At 39.1% G+C, this 15,632-nt stretch overlaps 1 protein-coding gene across 2 annotated transcripts in view; it reads left to right on the top strand.

Moving 5' to 3' along the window:
• The first annotated feature begins 1,829 nt into the window (after positions 1-1,829).
• Positions 1,830-15,632, top strand: part of NAB1 (NGFI-A binding protein 1) — a 52,589-nt gene continuing 38,786 nt past the window's right edge. The window contains exons 1-2 of one of the 2 annotated variants that reach the window (XM_090281930.1): positions 1,830-2,105; positions 12,406-13,240. In XM_090281930.1, coding sequence (XP_090138056.1) covers positions 12,425-13,240 — 816 coding nt within the window. In that variant the 5' untranslated portion in view covers positions 1,830-2,105; positions 12,406-12,424. The remainder of the gene's footprint in view (positions 2,106-12,405; positions 13,241-15,632) is intronic. The other variant, XM_090281920.1, reaches the window with a different exon arrangement.

A 15,632-nucleotide genomic window follows, 5' to 3' on the forward strand; every position in this document is an offset into this window, starting at 1 on the left:
TGTTTGCAAAACATCAGGATTCCAGAGAAGAACTGGAAGAGAAGAATTTTGCAGATTCCACTGCCTGAAAATTTATTGACCTATATCTTTTCAAGATATTGTTTTTATTTTATAGCAAACTAAGTTACCTTTCTCTTTAGTAGAACAAGGTCCACAATTGCAAAATCGTGACAATTCGGCTAAAACAAACTTCCAGTAATAGTTTCTTCAGCTGAAGAATTCGAGGAAGCAAACATGCTTATTCATTTGCAACTTCAACACAACTACCTCAGACAGAACCTTTTACTAACATTGGAGAAAGGTTTAATTATATTAAATATATACTCCATTGTGGCATCACTCATTCCTATAACATGTTTTCACAGAAAGAAAAGGTTCAGTATTTTAATAAGGTCTTTTTTTTTCAATGTTATCATCCCATCCATTGCACCAACATAAAGATGCGGTATGAAGAATTTCTTATCTCAAAGGATGCCTTGTATCCTCATCAGGAAAGTAGGCATACTCTGGGAGGCCAGCCAGGATGTGGGCATGGCCTCCTATAAAACTGGATTTTTACATGTAGGCTAAAACGGGATTCTACCTGTATTTGCACTAGTTTCATATTTACTAAATGCTCTCTACCCTTCAAGAACACAGTGCTAAAATTCGGGGAATTCTTTCATTTTCCCATTTTTGCAAAGAAAGTAAAAATAAATTCTATAACAAATTTCCAAAAATTTTGGCAATTGTTTAAGTATATTTTTGGAGGTGTTTTAATACCTTCTTTGGTAGAAAAGTTCACGCAAGCCAAAATAAAAAAATTGTATAGCATGCCTTGGGAACTATTTTAACACACCCCAGAACTGTTCTAGCGCGTTCGGATTTCTCACCATGAAAATAGAAAATATTAACCAGTAAAATAACAGGCAGGTTTTCGGGAGGATTAAGGTTGGAATTAAGTTACCAGCAAGCAAGACACTTTTCAAAGCAGCGCTACGGGTTTGTCGGTTCCGAGAACTCCCCTCCCCCCCACTCGCAAAGCCAAGGCTGGTGGTGGTGGTGGGGGGAGCGGGCAAGATGGGCGAGGCAGCGATTCTCTTTGAGCCGCCAGTTTCCCACCCAGCGCCGCGCACCTGCCGCCCCCACCCCAGTCGTAGCCAACTTCCCGCGGGCCGTCTGGGCAAGGGGCGCACCTGGCCCATCCAGCCTCCAGACTGCGGGGGCGAGGATGGCGGTGAACCCGGCGCCCAGATTAGTGGGCCCAGCACACTATTTTTCAAAAGTCTGTCTCCCGGGGGAGAAGGATTTGGCCGAGCGTGCTCTTTGAAATACTATATTGGGAACCTCACACATTAATTTTTTTTTTTTTTTAATTGCAAACCTTCCCAGTTCACTCGGCAGCTGGAGAGCAGGCCCGAGGCGGCCTCCCCTCCCTCCTGCCACCCCCGTTTCCCTCCTTCCCGCACCCTCCCTTCGCCTGGAGCCGACTCGCGGGAGCCGCCCCCTCCCAGTCGCCCACTTGGTTCCTCCCAGCTGCCGTGTGAATGGGCCGCCCTCCGGATTCCGCGGAGGGGGCGGCGGGAAGAGGCCGTGCCCGGCCCCGGCGGCGGCCCGCCGCCCCCGCCCGGCGGCGGCCCACGCCGGGATCTACGTCACTCGGCCGCGCGTGGGCGGGAGCCGGAGCGGCGAATGTAGCAAGAGCGGAATCTCCCAATGTGACAACGCGCGGGGGGTGGAGGCGGCGGAGGCGGACGGGGGAGGGGGCGGTGCAGAGTGCCGGGGGAGGGGAGAAGAGGGAGTCGGAGGAGGGAAGATTCGGCAAGGCGGGGGGGGGCGCTGCCGCCTCCGCCCGCACGCCCGAGAGCGGAGGAGCTGCCGCCGCGGCCGCCGCCGCCACTGCGACCGTGCGAGCGCCGTCGGGGCTGGCGGGCGGGAAGAAGCGGCGGGTCGGAACTGGGGAGAGGGGTGCAGGAGAGCGTGCCCACCATCTTCCCTTCCCCCCTCGATGGGCGCGGGGGCGTCCCGGCCGCCGCTGCAGTCTGTGGAGGGAGAGGTGGGGGCCGTCACTTCGGAGTTGGGGCTGAGCAGCCATCGGGGGAGAGCGCGCCAAGACCGCTGGCCGAGTACGTACCAACTCTCTGCCTGCCTAGTGCAGGACGCGTTTGTGCTCGTGCAGCCGCGGGCGAACTTGGGGCGGTGGAGGCGCCGGACGGGCACTTGGGGGCGAACAAGGCGGACGTCCAGGGGAGTGGGCCCCGCGCGGCCGCAGCCAGAAGGAGAGGGCGTTAGCAGGCTTGTGTGGGCGATTCCCGGAGAAATTCGGTGCACAGGGCAGCGAGAAGACGCCTGGCAAGGCAGAGGGCTTGACTTGTGAGGTCCCTCTCCGAGAAAGCCCGGGGTGCCGAGTCCATTCTAACCCAGCTGGGGTCGTAGCGTGGAGCAGTTGTGGGGTTGCGTGGTAGGTGCGCGCGCCTACCTTCCCCTGGAGCAGAATCTTTTTGTTGTTTTGTGTACTTTATAAAAGTGTTATACTTGCAGTCTTTTAATTTTCGTCCCGGGTATCCTGTCTCCAAATGTAGTTTTCTTTTTAAAAGCGGAAGGAGAGTTTTGCTTGGAAGTGGCTTGCAGAAACTTGGCATCGAGGTACAGGGAAGCGAGACACTCATTGTGCTCGCTAAGGCCGAGTGTGGAATTTGCAAGCACACGTGGGACATACAAGCCTTGGATGCAGAGGTGTGTAACCTTATTCGTGGAGAAACATTGCAAGTGCTATACAATGTTTATGGTCTGTAACCCTAGGGTTCACAAGGCTTAAGATATGAAAGGATACTTGCAGTAAGCCTTGCAGTAACGCCTAAATAAGATCTTAAGGAAGAGGATAATTGAGTAGGAATATGTATTTATAGGGTCCGCCGACCAAGTTTTGCAGCTGGTGATCTGGAGGAATCGTTGACTTGCATATATTTATCTCTCACTCCGTGAGATCTTGGAAGCAAAATTTTGGGATAGCTGTCAATTTAAAATTTTATCTGAAAGAGTTAACCTATCATTACAAGTTGGTTTGCCAGTGATGTGTCTGCAAACTTGCAAACTTAAGGAGTGCAAAGATCAGAAGCTGAAAGGGAAATTCTCAGATCTTACTTAAAAATATTTTGGCAGTTTTAATAGGTAATATTAGATTGCATAGAAATAGAGGAATGGAATTTAAAATAGATTAGTCACGTAGGAAATGCTAGGCTGTTTTGTTGAGAAAGTATGCATGCAGTGAATTACCTTCTTAGATTTTCACTTTTTGAAAATTTCTCCATGTAAAACATAGCAAATTATGTGTGAGTTTTAAGGAGCAATATTGGAAGAGAGGATGCATGGCGTTTACTTGGAGGCTGATGTCTTTCTGCAGATTTAAAAGCTCCTCCTAATCTAATCTGATCTAATCTAAATGCCAATAAAGTGGCTCTTAGGTTCAAGGGTATTCTTTTCCCTCCATTTTTGGTATTTGATATATAATATTGTTCTTCCGTTAAGTTTTAAAAATTATATTGTCCTTACAGTTGACGACATGCATATAAGGGTTCTCTTGAAAATTTGTAGTTATCTGGCAACGTCAGCCTTCTTTATTTCTGTTTGGGTGTTAGATATTGGAAAATTAAGTCTTGAAAGAAAATAATTTCAAGGAACCATTGGAAGGTTTTTTTGTTTTAATTTTAATATTTTCAGCATCTTGCACAAAAGTTAATATGCCACCTTAGTAGTAGAAAAATTTGCTTTTCTTTGGCTCTGGTGATTTTCTGTTATATGTGAATATCAACAATAGTAATAAAAACAGTGAGGCATTGTAGCTTTTTATTTTATTTCATTCTGCCTTCTGATTAAAATGACAAAATCCTTGGAATACTGTAACTGATAAAAGGAAATATAGTAAGCTCATATGTCTAATAAATAATTTGCTTTATTTAATAAATACTTTACATCTTATATTTCAGAATTATTGATAAAATTGAATAACCTCAGCTAACTTAATTTAAAAATTTCTTTTTTATGACTAGTAAATAACATCCGTCACTCTATAGGAAAGTTAATAGATTTTCATTCTCTTTGTTTAGAGAATCAGTAAAATATTAGATATTTTCTTTTAATCTTACTTTAAGGTAATATTGGTTTGTTATTAAGGATTTTGGAGGCTTGTACTGTGGATTCTTTGAAAGAAGAAATTACACGTATTACAAAGCAGGGGAGACCTTTGAAGAATTTATTGCATAAACTTTAAATATTTAAAGCAAAAGATGGTTGAATGGAAATAGAAGTATATCAGGTTTTTGTGTCTATTGACTTAGACTCTGTCTTAAGACTTAGGCCTCGTCTATTCCATTATAATAAGTCTAATTATTTTTGTTTGTGCTACTCATGTGCATTATTGGAAATGAAAGCTCTGTAAAAATTACATTTAATTATGAAGCTGTATTCTGGATACCACAGAACCATAATATATTTTGTTATCTTCATGGAAATGACCATTTTATATGTTTTGAAAAGTTTAAGATCTTGCTAATGTATAAGCAACTAGTGTACATACATTTCATTGTGGAGTTTATTAAATAAATTAAGGAATAAATAATACCCACTCAAGTATAAGTTCGCTAGCCCCTTTGGATTTTATCTTACCTGCTTCTTTAATTCTTTTTTAGTAGAATGAATAATTGTACAGATATTATATTAAATGCAAAATTCCTTTCTGATCTGACATGTTTAATAATTAGTACAATAGAATATACTCTACTAGACTTAATGATGGAACAGGTGGAAAATTAGAGAAGTTGATGTTGGGGGAAAAATAGCAATCCTCATCTTGTCAGAATTCTCACAGCTAAAACATAACCATTAAGCTTTCAAGTAGTTTGTCATTTCTCAATACATTGTCTTTAGGGGGCTGAGCATTAATTTACACAGTATGTTAATTTTATAATTTTTAAATAAATTTCTGGAAAAGATAAAGTTTATATATCCTGTATGCATACCACATGATCAGAGGGCACGTGATGTTTGATAAATGACTTGACTGTTGGTTGATTGAAGAATTTGCAGCCATATTAAATGATGCTGGTATTTACTTATTGGTATTATAGTTGTTTGTGTATAGTTGTTATTTAATTGCACAATAAATCTGATTTACTGTTTTCTAATTTTGATAAATTTAAACTTACACTTTCATTAAAATTTTAAGGAATCTGTACGAATTTTTTTCTAGCATCATTCAGAATTCAGAAAAGAATCATTAATAGAGGAAAAAATTACCATTAATTCATTAGAAACTAATGTTTAATTCATAGCTCTGACAGTAATAAGATCCAAAATATCTTTTTAAGATGATGTTTATTGATTGATTTTAGAAAGAAAGGAAAGAGGGGATAGAGAGAGAGAGATTGGTTTGTTATTTCATTTATTTATGCATTTATTGGTAGATTCTTGTATGTGTCCTGGATTGAACCCACAACCTTGGCCTGTCAGGACAACATTCTAACACTGAGCAACCCGGCCAGGGCTAATAAGGTCCAAAAATATCTTAATTTAAGATATATCGCTGAATGCTTACTAATAAATGCCCCTGGGTAACCCGTTTGGTACTTGAAACAAAGTTCCAAACCTTTAATCTTAAGTAATCCATGATTTGACTAAACTACATTTAATTATTTTAGCTTAAGATAGGACAGAAGTAAGAATTCATTTCCTAGGCTTAAGGCTCATCCTTCCCTAAGTCAAATTCTTTTTATAAACCTTTTCCATTTCAGCCTTCAAGTGTACCTGTTACACCCTTCTCCCAAGGCCTTCAAGGTACCCTCTTCCAAACTTGGTGGTGCTTTAGAGGCTTTAAATGTAGTCATTGCCCTCAGATTTCTTGTTTCCTTCCTTGCCGTTTCCCATCTCTGTCTTTTCATTCCATTAGTGTGCACCGGATCTCATCTAGATGTGAAGAGGAAAACAATCTGGTGGAACTAATTCACCTTAATATGTAAATGACTCATAAGCTAACTCTTCCCAAGTTTTTTCACATTTTTTGTAAGTGTAAGAGGTTGCTGTTAACTAGATAATTAAAAAAAAAAAAAAAAAAATTCAAGCTGTGTTGGGAGGAAGGAATTTATAGTTCTTTGTATTATCAGTAAGCCAGACTTTACTGGGATTCTTGCCCCAGGTTTTTCCCTACTCCTGGAAGAGTGTCTCTTTGGAATGCCATAGATTTCATAAAGTGTGTGTATACACATGCTATATATGTATGTATGTGAGTGTGTATAGATGTATGAAATATCTATATATATATGTGTCGTCGTCGGCAGCCGTCCGTCTCGAGAGACGATGGTGTAGCTTCTTAAAGAGTCTATCTGCACCGCCGAGAATGGTTGTGCAGTCCGACTCAGGAGTGACACGGTATCTGTCTCCTCCCGTGTTGAATCGACATCTTGTGATGACGCTGAAGCTACAGAGCCTGGGCAGGGTAATATGGAGGGTCTGCTGTTGCCCATGCAGTAGACCCCCCCTCTCTTCGCAGCTGAAGGGTCCAAGGGAAAGACGGAGTCAATACAGCTTGGCTTCAGGTGCGCCGCAGGAGTTGCCGGTGTTGACTACAAAGTCAAACCGCCTTAGGGACTCCGGCTCCGGATTTTCTGTCGGGGTTTACTCCCTTAGCCTTTCCCCTGAAGAGGTATGCCGCAAGGCAGCGGAGGTTTTTTGGAGTCAGAGTTTTCCTTCTCTGATGTGCCCTGACTGGAAGATCGAACCAGCGACACTTCGCTCACAGGACGACGCTCAATCCACTGAGCTAAACCAGCCAGGGCAGATATATATGTGTATATATATATATTTCCTACAACATGGAGAGGAGAATTTAAGAGTAATGATTATGAGTCCATTTTGACCATAACGATCATTTCTAATATTGATGTTTGTTATTCGAGGATAGCTTAAGCTACATTTTAATTTGTAGATCCTATAAATTAGGATCTCATGACTAAAATTAACTTCACCTTATATTTGGGAGAGCATCCTTTGATCTCTTAGAAAAATATCTATGTTATAGGAACTCACCACATAGCCTTATAAGAAAGAAAATATTGAGCATGAAAGAATGAAGAGCATTGTAGGTAAAGTGCTGTTATTAAATTGGTAATGCACTGGAACATCAATAAAAGGCATCCCTTTTGGAATATGCTGATCAGATTCTGACTCAAATGTTGAGTTTCATGTAATAGCAACCTTTATAGAGATGTTATTGAACACTCTGCTAGTAATAGATGGGGATAAAAGATGAACGAGACCTAGCCCCTACCCTCAGGGAGCTTATAACCTAACGATACCTCCTGCTTAGTCCTTGAACCGCAAGGAAGCACTTAATATGGCTATGGGAAACAAAACTTCCATGACATTCTCCAAGGTGGGATGTGGGGACCTAGGGTAGGAGACAGAGGCCCTCAGTGGTCACGAGTGAAAAGAACTGTTCCTTCAATCCTGCCTCAGTGTGCTCCAAGCTTCAGCCTGCAGTGTGGCCCCACAGCCCTCAAAACTCTTGAGTAACTACTTATCACTGGCCTCTGTAATCTCTTTGTACCTTGATATCAATCCTTGAAATGCTTTTCACCTATGTTCCCTTTGCAATTTTTTGCAGAATTTCAATTTCAAAGTTTTAAATTAGATCTCTCTCCTACTATCTTTCTGTTTTCTCTCTTGATGATACTATCTGCTCTCAATTATCACCTCTCATACTAATCTCCAAATTGCTAAATGTAGCTTGGATCAGTAGTTCATGGGCCAGGGGCCATGAGTTGCTACAGAGTTCTGAAATTCAGATGCACATCAAGCACTGGCTATGGAGTAAGATGCCTCTCACACTTGTCCATTTTGCAAATGAAAAATAAATTAATAAATACTTTATGACAATAAAATATAAACTCATTTAAAAGTGTAATGAAATTCGTAGTAGTAGTTGTCATATGTATCCTTAATCAACAAATAGTAAAAGTGAAACTATCAATGAATATTTGCAATTTTTTATTTAAAGTGATCTTCATACATGAAAAGTTAGGGAACCATTAGCCCAGATCATTTTTCTGATATTTTAGCATGTCGGCTACCTCCTGGGGATTATCAAAATCTCAAAATTGATAAGTCCAAAAGCAAGTATATTTATCTCATTTTCCTCCCTTCCAGATTTCCAAATTTGTTTTCCCAACTTTCTTATTTCTTTTAGTTGCACCATTACTCTTCCAGATTCTGGAATTAATAAAGTAGGGATTCCATCTTTGTGTTTTGCTCTTTGTTCCTTAAATCTACATGTTCTTAAGCCACATTACCACCCTTTTTTTTCTCTGCCTCAAAAGTGCCTAATTCTAGTTTTCACTGCTTCTTATCCCAACTTTGAAAACAGTTTCCTCGCCTTCAGTACATCCCTCACTGCAATGCCCACTTTAATTTCCTAAAGTACAGGTGTGGCTCTTCACTCATCTGTACTTCATAGGTAGGTATCCCAGACCCACACCTACCTTTCCAACTAAGTTTCTGGTCCCTGTCATGCCCCTGTGCTCCTATCAAACGGATACACTGGCGTTCCTCACATGTGCCTGCTGCTTCTCTGACCCCATGCCAGACATCCTCCTTCCCTCACACCTCTCTGCCCTTTTCCAAAAAGCCTCTCCCACACCCCTGGCCATAGGTGTACTCTGCCTCCTCTGAACCCCACAATATGTTCTCTCTTTCCCTCTCATTTTATTTTTCACTGATTCAAATATGCCAGTTACTGAGTCATTCCCGGGAATACAGAGGAAAGATGGTTCTTCACGGAGAATCACTTAAGAGGGAGGAGTCAGACAAGGAAGCAGACCCTTTAAACACTATGATAAATGCTACGCTTAGTGTTACACATGAGGAATCATGGAACAGCCAAGTAGATTTACTGTGCTACGGTTATAGCTACCTGTGTATAGTGTGTTAGGATTTTTTTAATATTTACTTCAGATTGGAGAGATGCAGCTAGAAGCTTTCTCTTGATTTATTTGACCTTCATGTTGAAGCATGAATAGAATTTGTAAAAACAGAAAATCTCATCTTATGAAAATTTTCTTTTAAATTAAGTCCAATTAATATAAGAAATGGTGGGGGTTTTAAATAATCACAACATGCTTTTGTGGGAAACTAAAACAGTAATAGTGGGCCTTTAGAAAGCCTCCTGGGACTCTTAATAGTTCACCTGTTTATATATCTTGACTTTGGTAATGTACACTTGGTCTTGTCAGTCGTTATGGAGCTTAGAATCATAACTACTTTCTTACCAGTACAAGAGCCTTTACTCTTGGGAGTTAGGGGGTTTCCTTTATTTCTGGGTAGATGAGAAAAGATAAACAGTTAAAGTGAGTATTTTATAAAATCATTGCCTTATCTCAGAAAAATAAAACCAAAATTTGGGTCTTTAGTTTTCCTTTTAAGTTTCTTTCTTTCTTTCTCTTTTAAATTTGTCTAACATTTTTTCTTATTGCTCATAAAAAGATTAAAAAATTCTATTCATCTAGATTTTCTCATGTAGTATTTCCTGTGTTCATAATTTGGGGGAGTACATATGATGCATAATTGATAGCATAAACCTTGCATAGTTACAGTCCTCTAATAAAAAAGATTTTGTATGTGTGTGCACGCTCATAGGTGTGCATATGTATTTTCTTATTTATGTATGCTTTTGAGTTGACAGCCTGTGGGGCTATTGCATTAGGTGTGTGATGGGAAAGTAAGTTTCTTTTCTTCTACCTTAAGACACTTTCTGGAAGCCTTTCTCTTTGGTATAATGGTGAAAAACAATTTAACTTGGGTCTGTAACTCTGGAGAGCTGTGTTTTGTGGGTTAATTTCCAGCTGGGTGATAGACTCTCTCACTGGAGAGTCTCCCCTCCAGTGGGAGTACAAGCAGATCATCCTGTGAGTGATTTAGAAGATACAAGAATGTTTTTGTCCAGAGGACTGAGGTGACAGAACATGAAGGTGGACTTAAAGAACCTGCTCACTGAACATACAGGAGTTTGCAGTGCCCAGAGGGTATACTAAATAGGGATCTTCTGTTGTAGTTTGCCATATTTGCCAAATTATGGGAGCCTCATGAGATGTAGCTCAGAAACCTGGAAAACTGTATTGTTTCAAAAACACCCAAAGTGATTTCCTGGATGTTCATAGAATCTGCTGGGTCCCAATTCAATTTATTTTTTGTCTCTTGGAAAGTCATCAGTTCACCTGGCAATACTCTTGTAAAATAAAAAGCCTTTAAATTTGAGGGGTCACTAGTTAATCAAAGCAGAATGTGGATAACACACAGATTCCAGGAGATGGGGCTTCCCAGGAATCAGTCCTTACGGTGGTAGGGAAATGCATTCTCCTTGGATGGGGTGACCAGGACTAGAATTTTGTGTAGTATTCTGATTGATGGCATAAAGCAAAAGTCCCAGATTTTGTCTCCTGGCCTTCAGGGATGTTCCTAGTATTTCTCTGCTTGCCTTATCTCCCAGTTAATGATTGTTCCATATTATTTTGAATTGAAAGTGGAGCTTCCATCTTCCTCTGATGTATGTATTCTTTCGGTTTCCTGTAATTTTCTCCATAGAGGGCTACAGGATCCTTTTCATCCTAAGAGGGTGCATTACTACATGTTTGTTTCTCTTAAATGGAAGTATTTAGCCAGCTCCTTGTATGTGGGAGGTCTCCAGGCAACTGTGAGTAACTTTTAAAGGCTGCTAAGAGGTCAAGACATACTTTGCTGGGTCTTGTTCTTTCTCTTTAAAGGCAGGCTTCTCTGTCTTGCTTGGGCTCTAAAACTTGTTTCTTCTGTGGCTGTATGTTAGGCTTTCTTTTGCTTCTTGTATCTCTAACCCTAACCCTTACACACACTTGGACTCCAGTTCTGTGCCATAAAGTGCGATGTGTTTGAAAGGGACTCCCATCATCCTGATTTTTTCTATATCCCTAATGCCTGTCACAGTTCTAGCCTCTCAAACATGTATTCCCTCACTTATCGCGTGTATTGCATTCTAGACACCCCGCGATAGGTGAAAATCCGCGAAGTAGGAACCTTACCTTTATTTTAGTATTTGTATATATTTTAAGGCTTTATGAATCCTTCCCACACGCTTATAAACCGTTCCCAGTCCCTTATTAACCTTTCCCGCTCTCTTATTAACCTTTTCCATGCTTTTATAAACACTACTTAATGTTCTTAAACATATCCTACACTCTTAAACCTACGTAATTTTAACAACATACGTATACAGTACCGCAAAATCCCGCAATGTAGAGAAAAATCCGCGATAAATAATTAAATATAATATTTTTAAAAATCCTGTGATACAGTGAGGCCGCGATAAGTAAACTGCGATATAGAGAGGGACTACTGTAGTCATCTATTACTTTTTTCTTCATGGGACATAGAAAGTGCAATCATTTACTCTCCTTCATCACTTATACCTAAATGATGGCCAAGTCTTGTCATTTATTTGTTTGAATTTTTCCTGCTTCTTTCTCTTGTTTCCTAATATACTACCTTCTATCTTCTCATCTCCAGTTCATACTGAAAGCTATCTTCCTCTGCCTTCCAGACGAATGTTGCTATTTTTTCTTTAAAAATGGGAGTAACTATACCTATCTTGCAGGGCTGTGGTGAGGATTAGTCATGATGTATTATAAAGTGTTTATCCTATTGTCTGGCACAAAATAAGTATTCAGAGAATGGTGGAATAATATACTTCTTACCTACTTCTGAATTTGATTATCCCTCACTTCATCTCTGTGTCCACACCATGGAAGCAGCAAAGTGAATAGTCAAAAACATGGGATATAAAGCCCTGTGAGCCTTGGTTTGAGTTCCTAGACTTCTGCTTAACCAGTTGTGAGATGTTAGCAGGCAAATTACTTATTTTCTTGGAGTCTTTATATTTTTCTCTTTAAAATGGAAGCAATTATACTGACCATTAGGGTTGTTAGGAGAGAAAAATGAGATAACTTATGTACAGAGAGCATGCATGGTTCCTTAATAGTCAGTTGCTATGCAAATGCTTTTTGTTTCTGTTCTTCCCATACTGCATTCTTTTTTATTTTAAAGATTTTATTTATTGTTTTTAGAGAGAGGGGAAGGGAGGGAGAAAGAGAGGGAGAGAAACGTTAATGTGAGAGAGAAACATCGATGGGTTGCCTCTTGCACACGTCCCCACCGGGGACTGAACTGCAACCCAGGCATGTGCCCTGACTGGGAATCAACCAGCGATCTCTTGCTTTGAGGAATGATGCTTAACCAACTAAGCCACACTGGTCAGGGCCAATACTGCATTCTTAAATTCTGTACCGTCTTAAAATACTAGTATTATGTTTGAAGCAAGTGTGATGAGTATTTCCTTTCTTCTTTTTGCAGGTTAAGCACATTCACAGTAATGGCTGCGGCCTTACCCAGGACCCTGGGGGAGTTGCAGCTGTATAGAATATTACAAAAAGCCAATCTGCTTTCTTATTTTGATGCCTTTATCCAACAAGGTGGTGATGATGTCCAGCAACTCTGTGAAGCTGGAGAAGAGGAATTCTTGGAAATCATGGCCCTTGTGGGCATGGCTAGCAAGCCCCTTCATGTTAGAAGGCTACAGAAGGCTTTGAGAGACTGGGTTACAAACCCTGGCCTTTTTAATCAGCCTCTGACTTCCCTGCCTGTTAGCAGCATACCCATCTATAAGTTACCAGAGGGATCACCAACATGGCTGGGAATATCCTGTAACAGTTATGAAAGGAATAGTAATGCACGGGAACCTCATGTAAAAGTCCCCAAGTGTGCTGCCATCACTTGTGTGCAGAGCTTGGGACAGGGGAAATCAGATACGGGGAGCTTAGCACTGCAGGGTGTTGGTGAGTCCAGACTCTGGCAAGGCCACCATGCCACCGAGAGTGAGCACAGCCTCTCCCCAGCAGACCTCGGCTCTCCAGCATCCCCCAAAGAAAGCAGTGAGGCACTGGATGCTGCCGCCGCGCTCTCTGTAGCTGAGTGTGTGGAGCGAATGGCCTCTACGCTGCCCAAAAGTGACTTGAATGAAGTGAAAGAGCTGCTAAAAACCAACAAGAAGTTGGCCAAAATGATCGGTCACATCTTTGAAATGAGTGATGATGATCCACACAAAGAGGAAGAAATTCGAAAATATAGTGCAATATATGGCAGGTTTGACTCGAAGAGAAAAGATGGGAAACATCTCACACTTCATGAGGTAAAAAGACCACATTTTTCTCTTGTCTCTATGTGGTATGTTGTGTTCCTAAGTGAAAAGTTTGGTAAGAATTTGCAGCAGAGGAGATCTACCTCCTGAAAGCGGTATAAAAACATTTAGCTCTTAGCAAAATACAACTTCTTGAAAATAGACCATATTTATTGTGTTAGGGTATTTTTATGTCGAACTTTGGAACTACAGTATAGGATGACTTAAAAATTTAAACAGTGAAGACATAAAGTCTTTGCCTTTACAAGGCAGTTTGTTTCTTAATTAAGACATCAAAAAGGATTTTAAGTGTGTATCATTTAAAAAAATTTTTGTAGAAATTTTTTTGGAGAAACGTTTGTAGACATAACCAGAACTTAAAGTAATTTTCAGCTAGCATAGAATGCAAAATTATATTAGGTGAATGTTAGAAGAATTAATTATAACTTCGATTTCATTTATTTGGATTTATATTGTTTTGGTTTGACATTGGCGTTTAAATATCTTATTGCTTTATCTTCATAGCACTCTATCCAGAAGTATTCTGCTTAAGTGTAAGAATGCATATGTGTATATATATATACACGTGTGTGTGTGTACATTATTTGCATTTACTCCCTTTCTGTTGTCCATCTGGCTAATACAATATTTTTAAGATTTAACTCAAACATAAGCTTAACTCTTTTCTGATGTTTTCCCTAAATTAGAATGACCTTTCCATTTTTATCACTACATATACTACATTGCAGTAACTTTAAGTTCAGTACTTTATTGTACTTATTTGTATACTGGTCTGTCTCTCTCAATATATTTTGTGTGTCTTCAAGGCAGGGATAACATCTCCCTCGTTTTTATATCCTCAGAGGCTAACTCACCCAACAAATGCTTGGGAAATAAATGCATTTTCATAGCTCAGCTTTTAATAGCCATTTATTTTTTAGGAGAAAGAAATAAGCTCTGTTTGAAAAAATGTTCAGTTGGATGCACAATTTCATGTTAGAAACATGAGATCTTTCCCCCAGACTTGTACTTTAACACCAGAAAATAATATATACTTTTGTAAAAGTATTCAAGTATTGCAAAAGGATGTAAAGTGATTGAATCTATAAACTTTCAGGTACTTTACTTATGCAAATATGGGATCATATTTTGCACACTGTTCTCCATATTCCTTTCTTGTTAAAACTTAACAGTATGTGCACAGTACGATATACTGTTAGATATTTTTTAAGTCAATACACATAGAACTACCTTATTTATGGGTTGCATTGTATTCCATTATTTATCTTAACCATTCAGTTTTTGATATTATATAGGTTATGTCCATTTTTTGATATTAAGTATGGTGGTACTTGATCATTATACACATGAACCTTTATAGACTTCATGTTTTTCTTTAGAATAGATTTCAACATATAAAATTATAGGATCAAAGGATATGTATATTTAATATTTTAGTAGATACTGCTAAATTGCCTTCTAAAAGGTGCAGGTTTACACTTCCATTATCATTATATAAAAGTGTCCATTTCGCCACATTGTGCTATTTTTGCTCTTTTGCCAGTATTGTGTTTATCATTTTTTAAAGTTTTTAAAAATTTTTTCAATTACAGTTTACATATAAAATTATTTTGTATTAGTTTCAGTGTCCAGCATAGTGGTTAGACAACATATACTTTACAAAGTGTTTCCCTTGATATTTCCAGTGCCTGCCTGGCACCATACATGGTTATTACAATATTATTGACTTATTTTTTAAAAATTTTTGCCAGTCTAGTAGAGGAAAAATTTTTATTGCTCAAATTTACTTTGCTTAGTGAGGATAAATATCTTTTCATATATTTAACAGATACAATTTTATGTTTACATTCTTTGTTTTGATGTTGAGTTTTTTGTCTTAAAAAAATTGATTGGTAAGAGCTTTTTATATCCTAAGGATATTAACCTTTAGTCTGATGTTGTAAATATTTTTCAAGATCCTCATTTTTTCTTTGACCTTTCAGACTGTTTGCCATGTGGAAGTTTAATTTTATGTCTTGTGTGAGTTTATCAGCCTTTTTTTTAGGTAATCTTAGGCATTTCTCCTTCCAAATGAAATTTTTTTATGCACTTGTCACATTCCCCAAAAATTTCTGCTGGTATTTTCATTAGAAATGCCTTAAAAGTATAGATTAATTTGGAAAAAAAATTGGCATATTTACAGTAATGAAAATTCCCATACAGTAATATAGTATATGTAGTTACTTATTTAGAGGTTTTATGTTCCTTGGTAATTTTTAAAGTTTTTTAATTCATATAGGTTTTTTTCACCTTTGTTGTTAAGTCATATACTGTGTATTATACATATTGTATGTTAAATGCTATGTAATATATATGTAAATTTATTTTTAAATATAGGATATAC

Source organism: Furipterus horrens, unplaced genomic scaffold (genome assembly GCF_987537825.1).
Source record: "Furipterus horrens unplaced genomic scaffold, mFurHor1.1.pri manual_scaffold_1, whole genome shotgun sequence".
Classification (NCBI taxonomy): domain Eukaryota; kingdom Metazoa; phylum Chordata; class Mammalia; order Chiroptera; family Furipteridae; genus Furipterus; species Furipterus horrens.